General features: G+C 38.6%; 1 protein-coding gene across 3 annotated transcripts in view; it reads right to left on the minus strand.

The window, feature by feature from the left end:
- Positions 1-24,154, minus strand: part of LOC149691935 (nephrin-like) — a 127,643-nt gene that overhangs the window by 42,774 nt on the left and 60,715 nt on the right. For all 3 annotated transcript variants that reach the window (XM_089869413.1, XM_089869412.1, XM_089869411.1), the window contains one exon: positions 7,194-7,315. In XM_089869413.1, coding sequence (XP_089725539.1) covers positions 7,194-7,315 — 122 coding nt within the window. The remainder of the gene's footprint in view (positions 1-7,193; positions 7,316-24,154) is intronic.

A 24,154-nucleotide genomic window follows, 5' to 3' on the forward strand; every position in this document is an offset into this window, starting at 1 on the left:
GTATTAAAGTCCTTTTGATAAAAGAATGAAAAAGGAAGTGGCTCATTAGAGACAATCAAAGAGATCCCGTGAGAGGAGAGAGAGAAAGAGAGAGGGATAAATGGTCAAACGCCCTGGCCTTCCTCGATTCTATACAAGTCGCTAAATAAAAACGGTTAGAAAGAGAATGAAGGACCGCACCGTGCCATAAATAAGGCGCTCTCTCACTCTCTCCCTTAGGGCACGGATTCCATAATTGGAAGACCCCCAACAGAATAACGAGATAAGCCACAAAAAGGTAAAGGGGACGAATCAAATGTCCTTTAATGGCTACAGACTCAACGTTTTATTACTATATACTATAATTAAACACATGAATACATAGATTTCTTCCACTTGGAATCTTTAACAGGCTCTAATTTTCTGGGCCTTTCTGTTTTAATTTAAAAGGGAGGAAGTTTAGAAACCGCCACCCCTGACCTGATGTTACGCATAATGTATTTGAACATGGAAATTACGTGTTATTGACATAGCTAGCGATCTGTGCCTAGACTTTAGCAAACCCACGAGCGTCGAACCCTAATGTAAACCAGTTCTATTTGCGTCGTCTGAACGAGTACAGTCCTAGGGTCGATGATTGTCCAAGATACGTGAATAACCAATGAAAAGTGAGGAAATATAAGTAGGCGGTTTAACAAAGTTTTAAGCCCTTCCCCTTATCTTAAATCAGATATTAGTATGCGGTCTTAATGATTCCAAAGAGTAGTAATCGATGTATTCCTGTTAACAACAGAATAGGGATATGGTATTCATTTTTATCTAGACCTGTTTTTAACTATTCTACTATACAAAATCCTGTTATTTAACTTTTGTATGATATGGTATTTCTTTTCATTAAACTATTTTAACTAGTCCTTTAAAAGAAACAATCCCTGTTTTTAACTATTCTATTATACAATCCTGTTGTTTTACTTTTGTTGTCCCATGTCCCATCGCACATTCCTTAAAAAAAGTCCCTCGTCGCAAAGAGAAGAAAGAAAGAAGGAAAGAATAAGAAATTGCGGATGTACCGCACAACAATATGTTCAGAATTTAAAATGAGTCGAGAATATCTCAAGATATTCCCGTGTACGTGTTAAGGCGTGTTGACGTAATATTTCTTTTGCCAGAAATGAGATTCAGTCTTCTCTCTCGCTCTCTATCTCGCGGGAAATAATGTGAAGGGTCCGATCCTAAGGGGATTAAATTCTATTCTTTCCTTTACTTGTTGATATTGTATTTAAAATTCTTCTAAGGCACAGGAGAGGAAAAAAGAAATATATATATATAATGAAATCCTTCCAGTAGTTCTTTTCCATATTATAATAGGTGAGGACATGTTAAAACGGAGAATACGATGGATGGATACGCATCCATAGAGGAAGAGACACTCCTTTTCAAATGGAAATTCTAGAAAAACACAGTACGCTTACAAAGAATTTACCATTGTTTAAATTTCCAGAAACAAAAACATTTATAAATACAGGGTGGAACAGATCACGTACGAATCTCGCTGTACTCCTTGCGTTATAGGCGAGGGGCTAATCACTATCAGATTCCGTGTACACTGATTTCGGATTACGTGTAATCATTTTAGCACTGTTAAGGGCAATCACTGACAGATTCAAGTACTGTCAAGGGCAGGGGGTTTTAAAGATTACGCGTATTGAATTTAGTACAGTCAAAAGTACAGCCGTATACACAGATTACACTGAGTGACCAACCCCTCGGTTATAGGTTTGACATTTATCATACCGATTACTTCTACAGGGTGATTCCAAAAGGAAGGGTTATTATAGGAACGATGTGCAGTGCATGGGTTCTATGGAAACAGTGCATGGGTTTTATAGAAAATCAATTTTGAGTCGAAAATGTGTAATTTCTATGACGTTTTGCCCACTTCCAAAGGCCACCATTTAAGAGTTATGAAAAGTGTAATTTATTGACGGCCCCCTTAATAAAATAAGAAATTATCGTATTTTAGTTTCTTACTTATATTTAAGGGGTCATCCATAAAACACTTTAATGTTCATATCTAGTAAACTGTTTTTCTAATTAGGGCATAACGACTTAAAATTGATTTCCCATCGAACCATCCCCTGTACTTCGGTCCTATAGTTACCCCTCCTTTTTGGAACACCCTGTATACTTAAAAGTAAACTTGTGTTAGTCTCATCCGTTCCATCCTTTACATAAGAAAAGTGTACCATACAGTTTCCAGAAATTATTTAATATTTAAATTATATATTTAGAAAAATAAAACCAGTATTTTTCATAACATTATTTAAAATTTAATGAAAAGAAAAACACTTGTACTCCTCCTCAGGTTGGAACGGATCACGCAACATAACAATTATGTTGTGTCACTGTACTATGCTCGTGTCATAATTATGTAACCATATACAGCAATACCGAAAAGTAAACTTAAATAATCTGACCTGTTCCACCCTGTACACAAGAAAAGTGTATTATATAATATATATATGTTTTTAAGTAATGTACAATACCATACCGTATAGTTTCATAAAAATTAAATAAATAATTTTTATATTATACACTAAAGCTTAAAAACTTATTTTTATATTTAAATATATTAATTATGCATTCAGTTTGAACTCCAAATAGAGCTTAGCTCTTGCCTCTCCGCGAAGAAAGAAGAATTAAATATTATTTACAAGCTTCCATGAAAAATTGTTCAAAGGGACTCGTTAATATTGTATAATAAGGAATAAACATTTTGATAAAAATTGTAATTTTGTTGATTTTAATTACAATTTCATATTTGCGGCACAAAATCCAATAATTCGGATAAATAATTTTAATTAACAAAATATGTTATTCGCCCCCCGAGGAACGGGGTATATTATTATCAATTTGTATAGCAAATTTACTTAAGAGGCAGTGGTTTTCAAAATACTTATTGATTGAGTATCGATTTATCATAATATCTATATATATATATCCCTTAGGGGAGCATTGACCTCTACCATGGGTAGGGGGGGGGGACAAGGGAAAAGGAGATTTGTCCTACTTTTCCTTTGATTCGATTATCCTTCATATACAGGGTGTTCCTGAAAGGTTTGTTAGAAATTATGGGACCGATTTCGAGTCAAAAATAATGTAACTTCAATAGCAATTCGTACTAAGGTGCCACTGTTTTCGAATTATGATTTGAATATTTTGGGAATGACCCCTTAATTAAATTAGAAATCTTTCAGCAGGTATAGATTTAATTTTAGAAGTAGGAATGGAGAACGGTTAGTATTTACTTGAGTCCGACTCATAACCCAGTTTAGAGCCCCTCCCTCCAACACGTAACGAAAAGTTTAAATTATCTTATTGGCTCACTTAAATTACGTTTTGATGACGTTGCTGACTGGTAAGGTGAATAATACGTAGTTCCCTTTTACCTCTGTCGCTATGACCAGCCTCTTCTTTCATACCTCCCCCCCGGTCCGGCGGAAGGGGGTCCGGGACTTTGACGTACGCGCGCTCAGATTACTCTGTTCTCCATTCCTACTTCTAAACTTAAATCTATCCTAGCTTTCAGTTTAATAATTAAATTAGAAATCATTGCCTTTTAGTTTATTAATTAAATTTAAGGTGGTCATCCATAGAACACTACAGTCATAACTGACACTTGAAAATGTCACAGAAATTATATTTTCGACTCAAGATCGCCAAAAAGAGCATCGACCCTTGATTTTTGACAGACCTTTCAGAAACACCCTGTATAACTATTGGGGAATACTAAATATTTTTTTCTTTCCTAAGTATTAAATTGATTAGATGAAGAGAAATGTTTTAGCCAGCCCCCAAGGTTTCCCATTTCTTCTTTTCCTATCATTTTAAGAAGATCGGATGATAATGGAGCCATTTTTCTCTTGATTTTAAGAATTAAGTAAAAAAAGACCCCAGCCCCCAATACTATATGATCGACTTTCTCCATTGCTAGGGGTATTGGGGGGGGGGGGGAAGGAGCACAAATATTGGAAATGATAATTGTAATAATAGTAATTGTAATAATAGTAATATAAAAATAGATACTGATATTGATATTGTAATAATTGTAGTTTAATATACAGAGTGTTCCAAAAAGGGTTGTAGATAATCAATCAATGGGAAGTCAATATGGAGTCAAGAAGTTTACTAGGGAGAAGGTTTAAATTCGCCACATTTCAAGCTTGATCTCCCGTCCAAACCGAGGGGGTAGACGCTCTGGATCTCTGTGTACACCTGAGTTCAAAAGAGCTTTGACAGTGCATTGAGTTCAAAGTCTTCGGAACTCACAATTCACCTTTGACAGTACATTGAGTTCAAGACATATTGTACACTTGAGTTCTCAGGTGTCTTCCCCCTCGGTCCAAACGTAGGTCCGGAGTTAATCCCCGCCGCCTCTAGATTACAATCAGCATCTCATTGGTTCTCGAAAACTCAGAGCGACGCGACCAACGAAAATTACGTATTTTCCGACAGAGGAGAGGCGAAATAGCCCGGCCTCCTTTTACGTCCCCCCTTGTATTTTGAAAGAGGGGCTGGGACTATGGCGCGTGAATACTTAGGTTTCTTATACCTTCTCCCTAATAAAATAGATATCGCTTCTCGATGGAGTCAAAAATGTAACTTCTATGACCAATTTTGCCCTAAGGGTCACAGTTTATAAGTTATGATTGGATTGTTTTACGCATGACCCCTTAAATATAAGTAAGAAACTGAAACACAATTTTAATTAAGGGTAAAGGGTCATCCCTAAAACATTCTAATCATAACTTGTAAGCGGTGGCTTTGGAGAAAAAGGTCATTTTCCCATACTGTACTATCGGTTCTATCACCAACCATACTCGGAACACCCTGTGTATTATTGTCTCCGAAAACACGAAATTTGCACACAAGTCCGAACGGACCTTAAACAGATTACTAAGCCGCGTTTACACTATGGTAAAGGAACTTCCAACATCACTTTTGAAAACAATAATAATAGATTTCATTTCCTCATAAAAAAATCTTTAATATTATTAACATTAAAATGTTACCTTTCAACCTTCCATAAAACGGTTGAAAACGAGGGGCTAATCACTCTCAGAGTCTCAGTACACCAATTACGGATTACGCGTAATCCCTTTAGTACAATCGAGTACACCGATTACTCAAAGTGACTGGCCCCTCGGTTGAAAACTGTTTCAGTTCACAGTATAAACGAGGCTTTTGAAGATCCGGGTGTATTCTGGGGTATAATTTACTTACGGCAAATTTAATTTCAAAGAGTTAACGCGCTCGTTAAAGAGAGAGAGAGAGAGAGAGAGAGAGAGAGAGAGAGAGAAAGAGAGAGAGAGGGAGTGAGAGAGAGAGGGACTGAGAAAGAGAGAGATCATAACATGAGAGCAACGAAATATTCACTCAAATAATTGTGAAACTCTTAAAAGTTTGGTAGCGAAAAATATTATGAAAAGACTCGAGTTATAATATCACAAACAACGCCGAGGCTTAGTTTAAGCAGTCTACCTTTCCTTAATTCCTTTTCCTTCCCATAGCACTCCACGTTTAATTAGAAAGGAATTTAGGAAAGTTTCCATACACTCCAAAAGTTCTTTAATATTTCGCGAGGGAAGAGAGAGAGAGAGATCTTCAAACCCTATAATGACGAAGAGCGAGAGATGTACGAGCTTAATTATACGAAGATGGCTCGGAAGGTACTTTAATTATTATATTATGCTGCTTTAGATACTCCTCTTTTACTCAATTAACCTTAATAGACGCCCCCCTGTTATAATATTGAGCAAACCAACTTTGGGTTGTCACAATTAACTCTAAGAAAACATGGGCAGGGGGTCATAGATAAAATGCATCAGTTTCTATCAATTAGGCAAGGGTCGAGAAAAGGTATGAAAACTGTTTTAAATTTCGCCAAATAAACTGAGCTGTTTCTGATAAGTCTGATAAATTTAGGTCAAACTGAGTTTAAAGTGTCAAAGAACATGGGACCATCTTATCTTTTAATTTTAATAATTTGAAAATGTTTTGCGATAGAACCTTGCAGATTTCACCTTCGTAAGGCTGGTAAATTGTGTTAAGAAATAATAAATAGAACAAAAGTTATGGCACCTTTAGTAAAAGGGTCCAAAAATGATAGAAATATTTTTTTGAATAGTGGATTTAATAAAAATTGGCATTATTCGAAAAGTTCTCAAAGTTTAAAGCTAAAAACTTGGAAACTTTAGGTTCTTAATCGGACCTAATAGTGTACCAAATTTCGAAAAAAATATATTGACCCATGGTTAAATGATCACTGGTTGAAATCGTATGGAATGCATGCCCCAGTAGGCACACTTCTACCATTTAATAATACACTTCTTCATGGAGGGGGGGATTCAATTTTAGGGACCAATCAATGTTTGGGAGATAAATATCTTCATAACTAAATGTTGCAGACCCCGTGCATGTTCTTTGTGTCACTTTCCACTCACCCTTTAATCTATAGCAAACGTACCAGAAACACCCTGAAATTTTAACTTGATGGTTCAATATTACACAAGTGGATTTACAGCTACAAATAGTTTAAAACCAATATTTTAATAAAATCAACTACACGGCAAGCATATTTAATTCCTCGTATTAATTTCCCGAAACCACCTACAACGAATAGAGGGGTCAACCAATTTCTCATTACCTAGTATTATAGCTAGTATCCAGTAAAACAAAATTACCCAAGTGTCCGAGCCCCATGTTTTCAAATTAAAACTATTTCAAAATGCAGCGCGTGCGAGAGAGATCGTGCACGCATCTCGTGCTATTTATTTTAGCATCAAGCGCGCGCCACGTATATGTTTCAATATATAATTATTGGTAATATCAATATATAGGTAATATATGGAGAAATAGGGTTATACCATAGAGATCCAATAAGGTAAAGGGAATTTAAACTAGAAGGTGTTAAAATTCAATTTGGAATAGCGGGGAAACAACGGACCCTTTTAGGGACGTGTTTAGTAGATTCCATTCAAATCGATAATACAAGGCAATTCATCAAATAGTTGACTAATGATTAATAATGCCCCCCTCCCTTGCAACCCCCGGTTCCTCAAAATTCCTGCCAGCACCAGTAACATTAAGGGGCTCAAACCCTATCCCCCCTACCGAACAGCGGCTAAATCTATTATGGAATAGGAGAAACTGACCTGACACTGAAATTCGGATTCATCGTCAATTTTGACATCGGAAATTTCCAAATTAAAAATGCCTTGTTCAGCTTCAATCATCATTTTGTATCGTGGATATCCCGGTATCGTTACGTCATATCCTGTAAGTGGAAAAAAGAAAAAAAACATTAATTTATTTTACAATTTGCTTATAACCAAGCAATGCAGAGGTCAAAGTTCAAAGAAATCTATTATCTGTATAAGTCTAAGTCCAACCTCTTTACATAGAAGGCTGAAAATTTGCAGGGACGTTACTCTTAAGTAGTAGGTACGCAGTAAGAAAGGTTTTTAAAATCAGCCGCTATCTTAAAAAATGGCCGCCAAAAACGTAAAAATAACCTTTCTGGAATAACGTTGATTGCACCTTTCAACAGATTTCACTAATATTTAGTACACTGGTTTCCTATATCCTATAAGATATAGGGAAAGCTTAATGGCTTTTGAGGATCGATTTGCCGCCATCTTTAAAAATGGCGGGCCGAAAAGTAACAAAAAAAATTTGAACAAATCCAAGGATTTAAATGGTTTTGTTTGTTTCGCTACGTCCCATAGACGGACTTAATAGTTTTGAGGGTCGATTTGCCACCATCTTTAAAAATGGCGGACTGAAGTTTCAAAAAAAAGTTTTAAAAATGTTCAAAAATGGAACAAATCCGAGGATTTTAGTTGGTTTGTTTGTTGCAGACAGGAACTATGGGATTTAAACGAAAAACAAGAGATATATAAAGTCTTTCAAAGGAGCTAAATAAATAATGACGTGAGAAATTGTCGGGTTTAAGAGCGCGGGTAGCAAATCCTACCTCATAAATAACTTAGATTATTACGTACACTCTTCAGAGCTCCCAGCATGCAATGCGCCACGAGATATTTAAATCTATAGAGCCATACTTATCGAGGTTGCTTAGAACCCTTTTTTCTCAGAAGCTCTCGTCTCTACCTATCTCTTCAAAAAGATACTATATGCCATCATCAAAAGAAAAACCCCGCTTCGAAATCCCATCTACGGTCTTGAACCGAGGGATCTAACATTATAACTAGTTATTGATTCGGTTTGCGTTGACATTTAGGGCTATCCAGGGTGTTCCAAAAAGAGTACGGTAGAATCGAAGTACAGTGGGTCCAATCCACTATTCTCTAGTGTACTTGGGTCGAAGATTGCTTAGCCATCTACCGCATACCACATTTTTTAGCCACATCGTATGTGTGAACATTTAAAAAAAAAAACAAAAAAACCTGGCTATTTTGTTCACTAGATGCCACCTGAGGAGTAGGTCCGGATGCTGGGTGTTTTAAACTGCCAACCATAGGTGCAAGCCCTCTCTGTAAGGGGTATAGGCTTTTCGCTTCAATGTCAAGCTGGTTCCTCCAAGGCATTTTGCCTTAAGGGTAACAGTTTAAGAGCTATAATTTTTAAACGATGACCCCTTAATTAGAATTGTATTTAAGTTTTATTACGTAAATTTAAGGGATCATCCCCAAAACAACTTGTAAACAGTGACCATAAGGTAGAATGCCATAGAACTTTTTCGACTCAAATTCATAAGTAGAACTCACTTTACTTTGATCGTATACAACGGTTTTCGAAACACCCTGTACAGATCCGTTACTTTTGTACTAAGAACTCACTGCACTTTGGTCTAATCACTGTTTTAAAATCACCCTGTACAGATATAAGAACCTTATCGGGGGAATTTTGGTATTGGGCAGTGGAAAGTGTCCAAGTTCTCGGCTGGGTCGTATGTCAGTCTTAGTTTTCCATCCGTGACGTTAGGAAAGGCATCGCGGAAAATCTGGCGATAAAAACGTCACTTACACCCTGGTAATCGATTGATTCAAAGTTCCGACGCCAAGAGATCGAGAGAGAGGGAGAGACAGGGAAAAAAAACAAGAATTCGCGCCGCGATTCCCCTTTATGGCATTTCCAAAAATATCATCACGGAACTAATAGCGACACAGACACTTGACCCACCCCACTTCCATCGTTTTTTTTTTACCTAAGTAAACCATATTTCATACAAGAAAAAAATTTAAATAAAGTTTCTAATATATTTTCTCATGCGCCTGGTGGGTGGCTTCACCCTGAATGAATGAATGAATATTTATTAACTTTTCACATAGGTGAATCCCTTTTAAATCAGGGAGGAGCAAGTAATTGCTCACAAGTAGTATAATGTACAGCTTTTTAACAAAATTATATAAGTTCAAATAAAATAGAAAGAAATGTATAAATAAATGTATAAATAACAGGGCTTTCTTCACGCGTTAGCTTGAGAAGTCAGGCGCATAGTGTTCCACTCTTTGAGTAATAGTTTGGTCGACGCCACAGCGTCCTTTCGGGTTGCTGTCTCAAACCCCAGTTTCATCCTCAGGGTGGGGCTCATAGTTGGGGGAACATTTACACGGAAGTGGTCGAACGCGGGACACTCCATTACAATATGCGCCACATCTTCCCATGCGGCACCACATCGCGGACAAGTTGGGTCTTCCGTGAAAATTTCTGACAATCTAGCCGCAGTGGGGAGTGCCCCAGATCGTGCTAGGAAAAGCAAATCGCTCGCCATCCCGTTGGCATAGAAGGGTTCCACCGATGGAGTCAGTTTCGCCGCATAGATTGATAGACTGTGGTGGCGAGCTACTTCACTTCTCCACTTCTTCTCTGATAGGGCTTTAACAGAAGTATCAACAATGATGCACCATTCTCCATGAGATGAAGCTCCCGATCTGCTGGCTCCGCTGCCATATTCTCTGTCAAGGAACGACAGGCGGTTTACCCATCGAGTACGATGACCCATTGCCCGCAGGTATTTATAAATCTGTTTGGTGACCCGGGATTCCTCCATGAAGATTAGGCGTCCAAGGTAACGTAGTTTACTCTTAGCCTCTCTGGAGACAAAGGAAGACCAAGCCATCTCGCCAGTAATGGCTGCGGTTGCCGTCATAAAATTGGTGTTCGGCGTGATAAACATTTCTACAGGGGCCATAGGTTTAACATGGGGTTGTTTCACCCTGAATGTTTGCTTTCCACAACTACTCCAAAATCATAATAAATAACTTTAATTAGTTATAACTTTTGATGTAGACACGATAGAGTTAAATTAAAAGAACCATTATAAACTAGAGATTTGATAGAGTAATTTATCCAAGTATCATAATTATACTAATGAAAATAGACACTTGGCAATCAAATGAATTATAAAAATTATTATTCCACTCATCTTTAAATGATTTTAACTTTTGATCTAGACCAAATAGAGTCAAATTAAAAGTACCATTACAAACTTGAGATTCCATAGAGTAACGGCTCCAACTATAATAATTGTAACATTATTAAGGGTGCGACCAGGGAATCACTTTGATTAATTGACAATTCACTAAAGATATAGCTCTGTACTTGTCAATAAAACAAAATATCTTTACTTGGAAAATAAATTCCGGAATAGGAATTGATAGCCTTGCTAATTACTAATTTTCCTTTTACCCTTGTTGGGAATTAAAACAGCGCAGGCACATTCTCTCTGTGTGTCTCTATCCAATATCGATTTCACGTCGTCTGTCCAATCGTCCACATACTGCATATATACTACAGAAACGTATATTATCAGATAGACTTGCATGGTTCTCTTTATCGACTTTTAGAAAGGAGAATTGTTAAAGAATTTCGGTTTGCAATTGAAAATGGCTCCTGGTCCATGAAAGGACTGGACCGAAAATAAATTTAAACACGCAGCGTCGAATTGTTAATCAACGGGATCAGTGATTAAAGTATCCTACCCCTCTATACGTTGTCTGGTCTAATTTTCGATTGGAAACCATGGGCATCTATTTTAATCGAAGAAGACTTAGGTAGATAGTATTATCGAATCCCCGGCGATTTTAAATAAAACGCATTAAGGCATTGAAAAGTGCCATCCATTCTTAATTCGGGCTCTTTCTTAATTTGTCAACTGTTTGTCTATTCTTAAATTAGCTCGATAGGAAATGCCGTTAAATTATTTATTAATACCCGCCGAGCACAACAAAAGTCCAATCTATTGACACCGACGCTAAACAAAACAAAGGACGTGGAACTTGGAGAACTATATTAGTTTACTATACCCAACTCAAACACAACAGTCTCAAAGATATATTAGCGTAGATTAAGTTTAATTATAGTTAAATCTGATTAAACATTTATTACAACTACATTACAATCAGTAACGAAGGTCATAAGTCGATGTACGATATGAAGGGTAAGTCCGCCATTATGTAAAAGGGGTGTTTTAGACCCCATACCTCAGTAACTAATAATAATTGACCCCATTTCTCCTTAACTAATAGTAATTGACCCCATTTCTCCTTAACTAATAATAATTGACCCCATTTCTCCTTAACTAATAGTAATTGACCCCGTTTCTCCTTAACTAATAATAATTGACCCCATTTCTCCTTAACTAATAATAATTGACCCCATTTCTCCTTAACTAATAGTAATTGACCCCATTTCTCCTTAACTAAAAGTAATTGACCCCATTTCTCCTTAACTAAATGTTATAAACCCCATTTCTCCTTAACTAAAAGTAATTGACCCCATTTCTCCTTAACTAAAAGTAATTGACCCCATTTCTCCTTAACTAAATGTTATAAACCCCATGATCTTCGCCACTTTCAACTCTGTTTGACCCTAATGGCAGTTTGACCTTTAATGACAGACATATCAGAAACACCCTGTATACGAGACCAGCGCGACAGTCAACGTCCAGTATTAAAAAATATAAATATAAACCAACGCCTTCCGTTTATATCTGAACATGACCACGTATACAAGTCAGTGTCCGCAACATCTTTCACAAACACACACACATATACATACGAGCGGCATCTGGAAGCGAATGTACGTACCAACCCCAGTACAAGTACCCTCTATACGGTCACCAGTCAATAAAGATTTATGAGGTGTTTAGTCCGTACAGGCAACGTGTATGGTCAGAAGGAAAAAAAAGGCGGTCAACGCGCCTCGGACACAGAATTGTCCCTATAAGCTCAAAATGGATTCTCAAATAAAAAAAAAGGTATATATAAACCTCGAGGTGGCCAGGGTATAATCGATAGTTATGGTCTGGCGGCGCCTCTAGAATTAATAGTGTTAAGAACATTAACATAGAATGCCAGGCTATGGCTAGTTCGTCTTACAACCAACATTATGCAAATCAAATGGTCGAGTGCTTTTTTACGTGCCATATATATCGGCCCAACTTCGGGCTAATGATCCTATGGATTTACGACAAACGACTATACTTATTTATTTTATAAAAAAGGTCAAAGAATTAAGGGAAAGGGTCACCCTCTAGGGTGTTTCTGATAAGTCTGCCATATATAAAAGGGATGGGATAAAGCATAAGTTTATAAGATATGTTCCATAAGTATGACGCTTCCTATACTTCGTAATGCTAGAGCTAGAGACTCACAGCTCGAGCTAGTTCGAGAACGACAAGCAAGAATTGAGTAACTACACTCGGATAGTTTTGCAGTCCATCTTCTTATTTAGTCTGTATACTAAGCCTTTGATAGCGCCTCACCAGGCGTCGCTTTACGAGATTCTATGACCTACGTCTCTTTATGACAAGCTCTCAGTAACCAGTGACAAACCTATGGAACATATTTCTGAACTTATGGTCAAACTGAGTGGAGATTATAACAAAGTATACGGGGTTATGGCTCCTTAAAACCAGGATATATCCATGCATGTCCAGTAATTAGCTTTACTTTAGCGTAAACACACATTTAATGATACACTTCTGCTATAGATAAAGGTTCGACAACGTATGGACTAGAAAATGTTGTTACTTCTTACACTACTTCGTTGTTATAAGGGTCATTCAATGTTTGGGAGCTCATATCTCCGAAATGTTGCAGACCCCCATGTTCTTTGACATCCTAAGAACAGACTGTGTGTATAAGAAACACCCTGTATAAATAATTTTAATGATATTTAAATGAAAATACGAAAATTCTTCAATTCTGCTTCAAGAAAGTTTTGCTCCATAAATAATAAATTTTGTATTTTGAGTATTTATATTTAATTTGGTTTTGGCGCGATGACAACTCGGTAATTGCGTATATAGGGAATCTAACCAAATAAGGGAGGCTTTAATTTAAGGAAACAATGGATAGTTGGAAAATTTTCGTCTCCCTTGTTTACTATAGAATAATTTAAAAGGGACTATTTCATATTCACCAACTTCCGAAAATTCAACGTCGTCGGCTATATAGTTGTAAACTGAATTTAAAATTCAACGCGCGGCCCTGTTGTTGTTGGCCCGTAATTCCGCATCAGTTACCCATCATGCACCACCGCTAGTCGCCTAGCTCTTTCGCTAAATAAAATTAACTATATACATCTAAATCCTACCGGAACAGAAACCAAACTCGCTCTTTACTTCCGAACTCTGTAATCTTTAGACAAAGGAAAAATACTGTCAGGAAGGACAGAAATAGAGAGAGAGAGGAAGAAAAAAGGAAAAGGATTGTCGTGTTTACTTGGTGACCTAATCACTTGTTAAATAACAAGAATATAATCCAAACAAACTCATCCGGAGTTTGCTCGCTATGCAGTTGCTAATTATATGGAATAATACGCTAAAAGTTGCGCAAAGATCGATTGGAGGTATACATACGCGAGAATATCCCATAGAGACCTAGCCTAATTAGTTTAATAAACTTGCATCGTCTGATTTGGAATCGCAACGTTTCAAAATTTTTGACTCTGAAGCAGGCGAAACTTATCCTTTATTGGAAATCACGTGACAATATACCAAGCAGTTGTTTTGCATTTTCAGAATTGAAGATATTCTTCAGTTGGCGTGGTACGAACTTCCCCAAAACGTCTATAGTCTAAGTTTGCCTTTAGTTGACTATGTAGAGGATCGTGAAGACGAGTAAATATTTCCAGCCGTCGTCCCTAGCTTCTTCTTTTGATGCTCGAGTGTCGAAAGGGCAAAAGGTTAATTCCGATGGAAATAGATATTTTCTCCTTATTTATATAAGTACTTTAGCTCAGGGATCCTGCAACTCTATAAAAGGTTTTGTTTGTCCGTTGTCCACCGGCACGGCATTAAACCTCATTAGGAGAAGCCACACAATGCCTCTCCTCGCCTCTATCAATGGCCTGGTGAGAGAGAAAGATCTTATCGAAAGGTATATAGGCGGGAAAAGAGGCTTAACATCACCACCGCCAAGGTGGTACCGGTACTGCGTGGCGGTTATAAATTATACGGAGCTGGTCAGGGACATACAGAGATGAAGCGAGGAAGAAGTTTGGATCTCAGATCTTTTAACATCCCTCCCTAAAGCTCTACTCTACCTACATCAGTCAGGGACCCTAATTCCAACAAGGACAAGAATCTTACCAAAAATCAAACTTATCAAGACACGAGACAACGCTATTATTGTTTGAAAGAGGGCGTACATTTCGAGACCCTCACTACAAAAATTCACTTGTCTTCTATTGTGGAGTGATATTCGTAATTACTTAACAGTCCTGTCCCTGTTATTAATAAAGAGTCCCTACCCTAACAGCGGTGGAAGGCGTTAATGCGCTGAAGCGGGATAGTCTTTGAAGGGTCATTCTTTATTCGAGGACGAGGTCCCGTTGCAGACCCTGAATGTTCACCCATATAGACACAGAGTCAAGAACCGATAGCTTCCCGTGGTTCCACGGGGGATTAAAAAAAGGGGGGGGGGCTTGGTTATAAAGAGAGTCAAGCCGCCTATTATTAGCCTCTTCCTCAGAAGCTGGGGCTCTAGCCCCACACGCACGCCCAAAGGCCCTCAAAACCCCCTGCCACCTATGAAGAAATCCCAGGAGCAAAATCAAATCCATTTGATCGGAGCCTGCCAATATCTGGCGGCGAGGCTAAAACGACGGCGCTTAAGCCTCGATTCGACCTCTTTTTATACATCGAAACCTCTTCATATTATTCTCCCCTCCTTTCATTTTTTTTACTCCGAAGCTGCAATCTCAAGAGGGTTAAGTTAACTCCTGATGGGGAAAGGACATACACTAAGGGCATCCAAGTACTTACAAGAACACTAGCTGACAATAATGTCGCGGCGGTGTACAGTATACGCTCGCGATAAACGCCGTTACAATCCCACTTCGGGTTAAATACCAAAGCCTTGGTCTAAACCGTTAAGCCTTGGTTGAAGAGTTTCCTCGATTGATTGAAGTTCGTACCTTAAGAGACGTCGTACGTCTGGTTAAGCGTAATTCCTAAGCGAATTGACGTTGCCAATTACAGCAGGTGTCTAGAGAACTGTTCCTGTCGCCTGTATATATACATAGATTGATGCTCAATAATTTAAATAGGGAGACAGAAACGCGACGTCTTAGAAGGTAAGGGTCAAGTGGAAACAAAAGTGAAGAGCGCTTTAAACTTGTTGGAGATGTTGGGGCTCGCGCCATAGTTAGGACTGAGCTAAACCTATAACAGCAATTCCGATACTCGATAGCGTGTGTTAGGGAAGGGGGTGGCCATGGCTGCTGGTCCAATTCAGCTAGGTTTTCGGAGAAAATCTATTAATTATCTATGGCGTGAAACGCGACAAATTATAATTAATCTGGTTGGCCGAAGTAGGGAGTTATAGCTGAGGGAGTAATTCGGGTCGACTCGCCACCGGTATTATACAAGGAGGAGAGATATAGGAGTCGACTAATTCTAAGGATATCGTCCCATCGATTAATTACTAGAAACTAATTGCTAACGATAGGAAAAGGCAAGCATCGACCCAACAGATACAAACTATAACAACCACCACGTTGTATCTTTTCAAGTATTTATAATTAAAATCGTTAAGTGCTGTACCTAAGCTCTATGATCATGAGATTGAATAGAGTACAGGATTAAATTAAAAACGTAGCCGAATTTAATTTAACCCTTCAATAGAGCTTTAAAAGTTTAAAGGAACAGTTCAAGTGACATAACATTATACCTTAAAAAAATGGCCTTTTTCTAAATACAAAAGATAAATATTAAAAAATGGTTTATTTCAAAATAATTAGCATTTAATTAGTCTTAAAACGAGGGCTACTGCGCCATCCGTCATTGGTTTAGTGGCGTCTACTAAATCGAACCTTTTACCCCTACGGGATTGGTTGAATTCTTGCGGACTGAGAGAGGTCGGGGTAAGAGGTTCAGTTTAGCAGACGCAACTAAGGCAATGGCGGATGTCGCAGTAGTCCTCGTTTTAAAGACTAATATAATACCAATTATTTTGTAATAAGAGATAATTTTTTAATATTTAGAAAAAGGCCGTTCTTTTAAGGTATAATGTTATGTTACCTGAACTTTACCTTTAAAAGGTCAAAATTAAAAATGTAACCGAATTTGAATTTGACCTAAGCCCTCTGGCTTTTTTTTTCTACCGAAACAAAGACGAGCTTGCTCTACTAATTGGGGACTACATAATCGAGACGAACTTTCTCTTTCTTAAATATATCCTTTTGTTCTTTCAAAATTTTTTTTTATCGGTCGTTCAAACGCTCTTGTCCGTATTGATTGAGTTTAAGCCTTAAGGAGCCTTTTTTACCGTTCGACAAAAGAGAAGAAAAGCTCTTGGCTACTTTACAATATAACAAAGGCAATTTTTTTTTGCCTTCATAATCATTAATTGAGTTTGACTAGAAAAATTCTCTAATTAAAGCTGCATACGCGCGGCTAGCCAATCTTAAACAATTTTAGCCCAGCTCAGCAAAAATGCTTATATTATATCAACTGGAAGAAATTGGGGATCGTTGATTTGCTCCGGGGTAAGTTTAAATTGCTAAGCCTAAATCTTTTACTTTCTTTTTGGTCCGAGCTATATGGGCGACAAGCGGAAGGTGTTTCCTAACGATGTCTTCAACCTTGACACGTTTCAACGACGGCTTGATGACTGAATTCGGCTTCGCCGAAAAAAGTGACGTCCAGTCCAATTCAACCCGCGCCAATACAAGCTAGCAAACACATATCTTCTCCACCCCCTTTACCAAAAAGATTGACCACTCTCTAAGGTGGAATACGACAAAAAAACTACTACATACCACCAGAAGGGGATAATGGAAGAAGGATGACACTCTGTATCCTCTTAATAGTACTTTTGTTATGTAACATGATTCTTCCCAGGCTCATACACCTTTTTGTTTGCTCTCCTACTCAGCAAACTTCAGATGGGGTGAATTCTATAACTGTTTGGTGGTACTAAATCCTCAGCAATCAACCCACAAACTTTGATTGTCTTGACGTGGAACTAAAATTAACAAGAGCGCCTTAGAAAATATAGTTAAGCGCCTGAGGGAACTATTTATCGCGTATGTGATTCGGTTTAGACGTAACCTTGCTATAATAAATGTTTTGATGTTGGGATGAATCGTGTTGCAATTTCCCCGCTTTATGGTACACTTCTCTCGAAGAGAAGTATTATATACTGCCGATACCACAGGTCTATCTTAACCACAAGCTACCTTACCATCAATTGCAAGTACAAAGGGTGAACAATATAGCGAGCCAGGGGAGGTATAGTACCCCGTCACGGACAGAAACACGCGGGGTGGACAGTGGGCCCTCAATATGGACACATTGAGGCTGGTAAACTTAACGGAGGGGTTGTCCTATAGCTGGCAGGCAGCTAGGCCACGAACGCGACAAGCAATCGGTTAAGATACGACGAACCTTTATCCTATATACAGGGACCAAGAAAGTTCTCTTTTTTATTTCTTGGTCGGTCGGTTGGTTGAGGGTAACAGCTCGAAGCTTTTTCTTCCTATAATTTTGTTTCCTTTGGGAGACAAGAATTATTGTACAGCAGTTCGGAATTTAATCAAAAAATGTTACCAGGGGTTTCCACCCTGCCCGGTTCCGTCGAAAATAAACTTAAGGGCCGGACAAGTAAAATGGATTTTTCTATCTTCTAAGTAATTGAAGAATGCTCCAAAAACTCCCATAAAGTTTAACCAGAGACGAATTACATCCCACAAAAGGCTGCCCGAAGCAACTTTCTTCGGTATCCAATTGGGATTTGTCTTTAGGTCAGAATTATTTCATTTGATTGCAAGTAGGCCTACGTTGTTTTATCCATTTTCAAGCGGAACTTAATTAATTTGACAGGGTTCCAACAAACTTTTTATATTGAAAATCCCCGACTTTTCCTGCAACTTATCCCTGAACAAATTTAGCCAATATCCCTGACCATTTCAAGGTGTTTACCAGAGTCCACTTCACCACATATGCCCATATTTAGCATTGATCGAAGCATGCATGGTTTGATATACCAAACGAAATCCCTGACCAACCCATGACGTTTTAGGAAGGAACTATAAATCCCTGTTTTGCAAATCCCTGACTTACACAGGTTATCCAGGTTCCGTAAGAACTCTGTTTGAAGCCAATCCTTCACGGAACATCAAATTTCACGTGGTGTAAACAGCTAGTCTTACCGTAACTTAATTAGAACAAAATTTATATCAAATTTTAAACAAAAGTAAATATTTTTGAAAATTGTCCGAAACAAATTATTTTCCCAGGAGTTTGTTTCAATCCTTAATTGTCAAAAATTGGGCGTTACATTCAGTTGGTTAACTTAATAAAACTTTGGCATAAAAATTCTTAAAAATTGTTAGTACAAGACCAGCAAACACTAGAGAATTATAAGGCTTAATTATTCCGATGCCCCCAAGAAATTTAAAACATAAAACCAAAAAGGATGGGGGGGGGGGCGATACTGTTTTGTTCAATTACTCAAATATCTGTTTAAGCTTCTTTTTTAAAACTTAACACTTTGACAGAACAATATGGTATACGGTTTCTTTTTTAATTAAACGTTGTGTGATGTAAAACAGTAAAATCCTTCCTTTATAATAATTACCAAGGCGACGAAAGAAGAGTCCAGCAGCAGCAGAACACCCCCAGGGGGGTCCACGTAACAAAACAATGGGATAAGAAGGGAGGGAGGGGGGGGGCCATGCATTGAGGTATATTTTCAAAGGAATGGAAAGAAAGACTCTAGCAGTATATGGGGCAAATTGTGACTTGAAGACCATGGAAGATGAAGGGTACTGGCAGGGGATGGATCATTAATATCGTTTCTTTCCCATGGTAGAACGCTAAAGGACAAAGAAAAAGACTTTGCTACTAGGATGTAGACGGTCGTCCATCTTATGGGAGCTAGCCAATATGACAAGAGTGGATCAAGGCGCCTACTAAGAAACTATTTTAATTAAACATCTCGCTCGTTTCTTTCTCATCCTATCCTTCAGAGAGACATACTGCGTATGTCCCTTTCTTACTCTACGAAGACAATAGCGTCTCTGAGAAGACTCTATTACTTTCTCTATAAAAGGTATCTTGTTTATTGTCGCATCGTTATACAGGGTGTTTCTGATAAGTCTGCCGAAATAATTAAAGGGTGCATGTGTTCTTTTTGTCAAAATGAGTGGCAAGTCTTGTTCCAAGAAGATAGGGTCTATACGACATTAAGTTACGAAGATATGGCCACCCAAACATTGGTTGGCCCCTAAAACAAGAAAGTTGTCACACATGTGAAGCAAGACATATCAGCCTTCGATCTAAGAATGTTATTGGGCCTTCATCTTTAGCAGAAGTGTACTATTAAATGCGTAGGAGTGTGCCTACGCTGGTAAAGTAATGCTAATTACTACACATGAATGACTATTTCCTTGTTTCAAGGGCCAATCAATGTTTAGGGGTGCCCATATCTCCGTAAGTAAATGTTGTAGAGTACCCCATCCATGCTCTTTGTGACACTTTCCACTCAGTTCAACAAAAAGAACATGTCACCCTTCAATTTATGGCAGACTTGTAAGAAACACCCTGTATTGAAGTTCCAAGAAATGAATAGTAGCTACGGTCCTCATAAGACACCCCCAAGTTTAAATTGAAAACAGTGGAAATAGTTATAAGGAATTAAAAACCAATTCGGGTTTGTTGAGTGTCTTTTCAAAAGTACAGAGAATGCATGTACGGATGGATGAATTTAACAGGGGGCAACTATTCTCTTTTTCATTTCGTACAAGTACATTAAGTTCACCTAGGACGGGGACATTTACCGTTTACAGAATACAGATGCTATAGCAGTGTTATGACGATCGTAAAACCTTGAACGTTTGTCGGAGGCCAAACCATCAACTACTGCATTATTAATATGGAGGCTCGTAAAAAGAACATTTTGCTTTCTCATTTTATCCTGGCCTGAGTGTGCTGTGTGTAACCAACAAGTATATAGCTCGCCTCTTTCACGATATAGTGTATGTATAGGAAAAACATAAGATTCTATAGCTAAAAACCAACCCTATAGCGGTCTCCGGAAATGGCGCCAAAAACTCTCCAACACATCTTCGTCAATAAGTTGTCGCGTAAGGTTCATGTAAGAATAACGGGCCAATCCATCCAATAAAAGGAAAGGTTACGAGTACAGAGGAAGCTAATTCACTTCTGATTCAAGAGATGGAACCAGTTTATGGCGGTGGGACGTTAGGTTTAAGAGAGGAGAAGAAGAAGAGGCCATCATGGCTGCAGTCGGCTAGCGCCAGGACTGATTTGATTTGCCTATATTTTCTCGCGCAATTTTTTTTCTCTTTTCGGGTTTGTGCTTGCTCCTTTTACGAATGCCAATTGATGAATTTTTTTCTTCCATTCCCGGTTTCCATGGCAACCAATTTGTGTAGTTGTAGTCACATCTTTCGGCCAGGGCCAAGGAAGGACCCCCAAATTCTTTTTTACGTCGAGGTGCTAGTACACTAAATTCTTTCCGACATTCTGACACATCTATTGATCGTCCGTAGCCTTACTGCCTCCGGGACGATACGCTCCTTTTCAGGTAGAATTACGCGCTAAAAAATTCCCGCCTTTTCCAACGCAAAAATTAATAAGCTAACGGAAGGCGGCCACCAGAATCAAAGGATTCTTTATCGAATTGCCGCTTAATTTAGGTTTATATCAAGTCAGAAGAAAAAAAAGGCGCGAAATGACGCATTCCATATACGTTGGTCCGGCTACGCTTCCATCCTAAAGTCTGGCGAAAAAATGATACAACCAAGGTTAGGCTTAGCGTTCCCCGACAAGTTTGAGTGACGGAAATCGACGAAATTCCGCTTCCAATTTATTTCCTTTTCTGACTCTCTCTCCCTCTCTCGTTCTCATCTGTATGGGTGTGTATGTCGTCGGGACATCTTACTTGTTATTTTGCCGGCGCTGTGGTGACACTCAATCTCTTAGAACATTAGCAATTTGAGAGAAAAAAAAGGGTTTATTTATAATTTAACGCACTGTTAGGTTTAATTCGTAATTTTTTTGGTCGTTCGATATCTGAAAGCTCAGTCCCTAAAAATCAAACTGTTAAAAATCTCCTTTTGTCCCACGAGATAGGAACTTATAAAATTGCAAATAAACATTTTTTCTCTTGAAAAGGCGTCGACATTTAAACTAACCCGAGAAGAAAAAAAGAGCGGAGCGATGCCACCGAGTGAAGTGGGAGCGAGAGAGAGAGAGAGAATAGAGAGAAAGAGAAAAAGTAAAGAGTGAACTCGGAATAGAGGAGGCGAAGAGACGAACACGAAAAACCAATTGAAGCGATCACGCTCGGCCAACTTTGGATTCACTCTTTTTTCCCCTCGTTTTACCCTAGGGGTAACTCTCTCACACTGCCTTTCCTTTTGACTACACTATACAATAACTATATGACCATAAGCTCAATATTTCATATACAAAGAAGTCAGAACGTAGGAATAGAAACAGGGGATCTAGCCATTCTTCCGAAAAATTGATAATTACATCAAATCTTATTCATTTATAAATAGTGATCACTAATGGAGCTAGAGAAATGCTCCTCCTTCATTTCTTAACTTTAACTGAGTTTCAGGGTTGGCAGTTAGAAATTTGTGAGAGCATCTCCTCAGGTTGGAACTGAATCGAACAGAAATACAAGCTCTTCAGACTGTTTTAGATAGCGGTTTTATTACACTCACAAATGACCGCAAGGCAACACTATCAATACATACCATACCTTGCAATCGGTGATATGATAGGGTAAGACCTCCACAGTATTCATGGTGAGTTAAGTTAAGCTTGGTTCAATAAGGGGTCAGATTTCGGTCGAATCACACTCACAAATGGCTGGCAACACTATCAATACATCCTTCACCAACCTTGCAATAGGTGATGTGATAGGGTAAGACCCCCCATTGCATTTACGGTGTTTTAAGTTAGGTTAGGTTAAGTTAAGTTTTGTTCGATAAGGGTTCAAGTTGCGGTCTTCTATGTCCAATTTGATGACTACACTTCAGAGTCTTGACTGATGTTGACTTACGGAATATTATCTTATGCTAGCTAGCTAGGGTTAAGGGCTTCGGTAGAGGAAGGATATTTCGGACGTCCCATCAAGTTGCCTTAACGCCGTCGCATCCATTATGCAGCCCGTTACAGTCGGCCTTCATTCCTTCCAAGTTGAACTACTTTTTTCCCTCGAATTCCCTTCTAGACTGACTATAGACTATCCTTTTCATCCTTCCTGTTTAAAGCAAGAACGGGTGCGGAACCACTATTGCATTTCCTTATCTACCCAAGCGAGACCTAGCTCCCTCTCTCTACCACTCGCTGGTCTCGGTTTATGCAATTTCTTCCTCTTGGCGTGGCGTGAGTAACTTCTGCCTTGACATACTATTAGACTTAGCAATAGTGGCGTTGATCTTGCACCTTCAACGGCATGCACCAGACAGCGTATACTCTTATACCAACCAAGAAGTTATATCTAGTATCTCAGAGAGAAGGTATAAATTCGCCAGATTTCCAGCTTTATCTCCAGTCCAAACGTAGGTCCGGAGTCAATCCCCGTCTCTAAATTACAACCAGCATCTCATTGGTTCTTGGAAACTCACGTCAGCGCGACGACGCGAGTGACGAAAATTACAGTCATAATTTTCGACTGAGGAGAGGCGAAATAGCCCGGCGCCTCCTTTTACGTCCCCCCTTGTATTTTGAATGGGGGACTGGGACTATGGCGCGCGAATACAAAGGCATCTTATACCTTCTCTCTGAGATACTGATATAACTTCTTGTACCAACTCAACTCCATATACCTTGAAATTTTTCAAGTAGCTAACCCTAACCGAACAGAAGGGCAAAAGGTTTTTGAAAATTTATTTGGGGATTCGGTAATTCTTCTCGTGATGCGACGCATCTAATAGGGAGCTAACAGTTCTGACCCTGAAACGTCACACCCTTCTATCTCTTACTGGAGTTTCATCCCCCTTAACGGTTGGAAACAGTATTCTAAGCGCAAAAATGTCAACCAGAGAGGGGCTGCATGACGTCAGACTATCTCTTCCCCCTAGCCAGTTGTTAGCTTCTTTATTATACAACCCATTATGAACATACAGGGTATGCTTCCTCGTTTCGATCACATCTGAACTTGACCTCAAGTGTTTAACCTTTTTTTTATGGTCTATAGTCAGCTTTGTTTTGTAGAAATATTAAAGTTTAAAAACGATTTAGCGTAAATTAAAACTTTTGGGCGGGAAAAATTGTTGTAAAAGATATAAATAAGCCTTGGTTTTAGCTACAATGAAGGTATATAATAGAAAAGCACAGAGAGAGCACGCGCGCAGTGTTACTGACGTGTTACGTGCATGGAGAATTTGGGAGAACTGATCAATACAGGTTTTTGGCTGACGTTCAAAAGAGCGGGAATACTCTTACAGGGTTGGTCACTTACTTGGAACCCTCCGTTAAGGGCAAAACGAGAAGATGCATCTCCTATGCCTATATACGCACGGAAGAAAATTGCTATGGAGTAGTGTACAAAGAGGAACAGGGAAGCTATGATTTAAACTATGTACTAAAGTTTCACTTTCGAAATAAACTAAGTTACGCTAAGACTTATAGCGTCTAATCTTACACTTTAACACAAAACGT

The sequence above is a fragment of the Phalangium opilio genome, unplaced genomic scaffold (genome assembly GCF_054372755.1).
Source record: "Phalangium opilio isolate 3A_F unplaced genomic scaffold, DU_Popi_V2 ptg000025l_1, whole genome shotgun sequence".
NCBI classification, from domain to species: Eukaryota; Metazoa; Arthropoda; class Arachnida; order Opiliones; family Phalangiidae; genus Phalangium; species Phalangium opilio.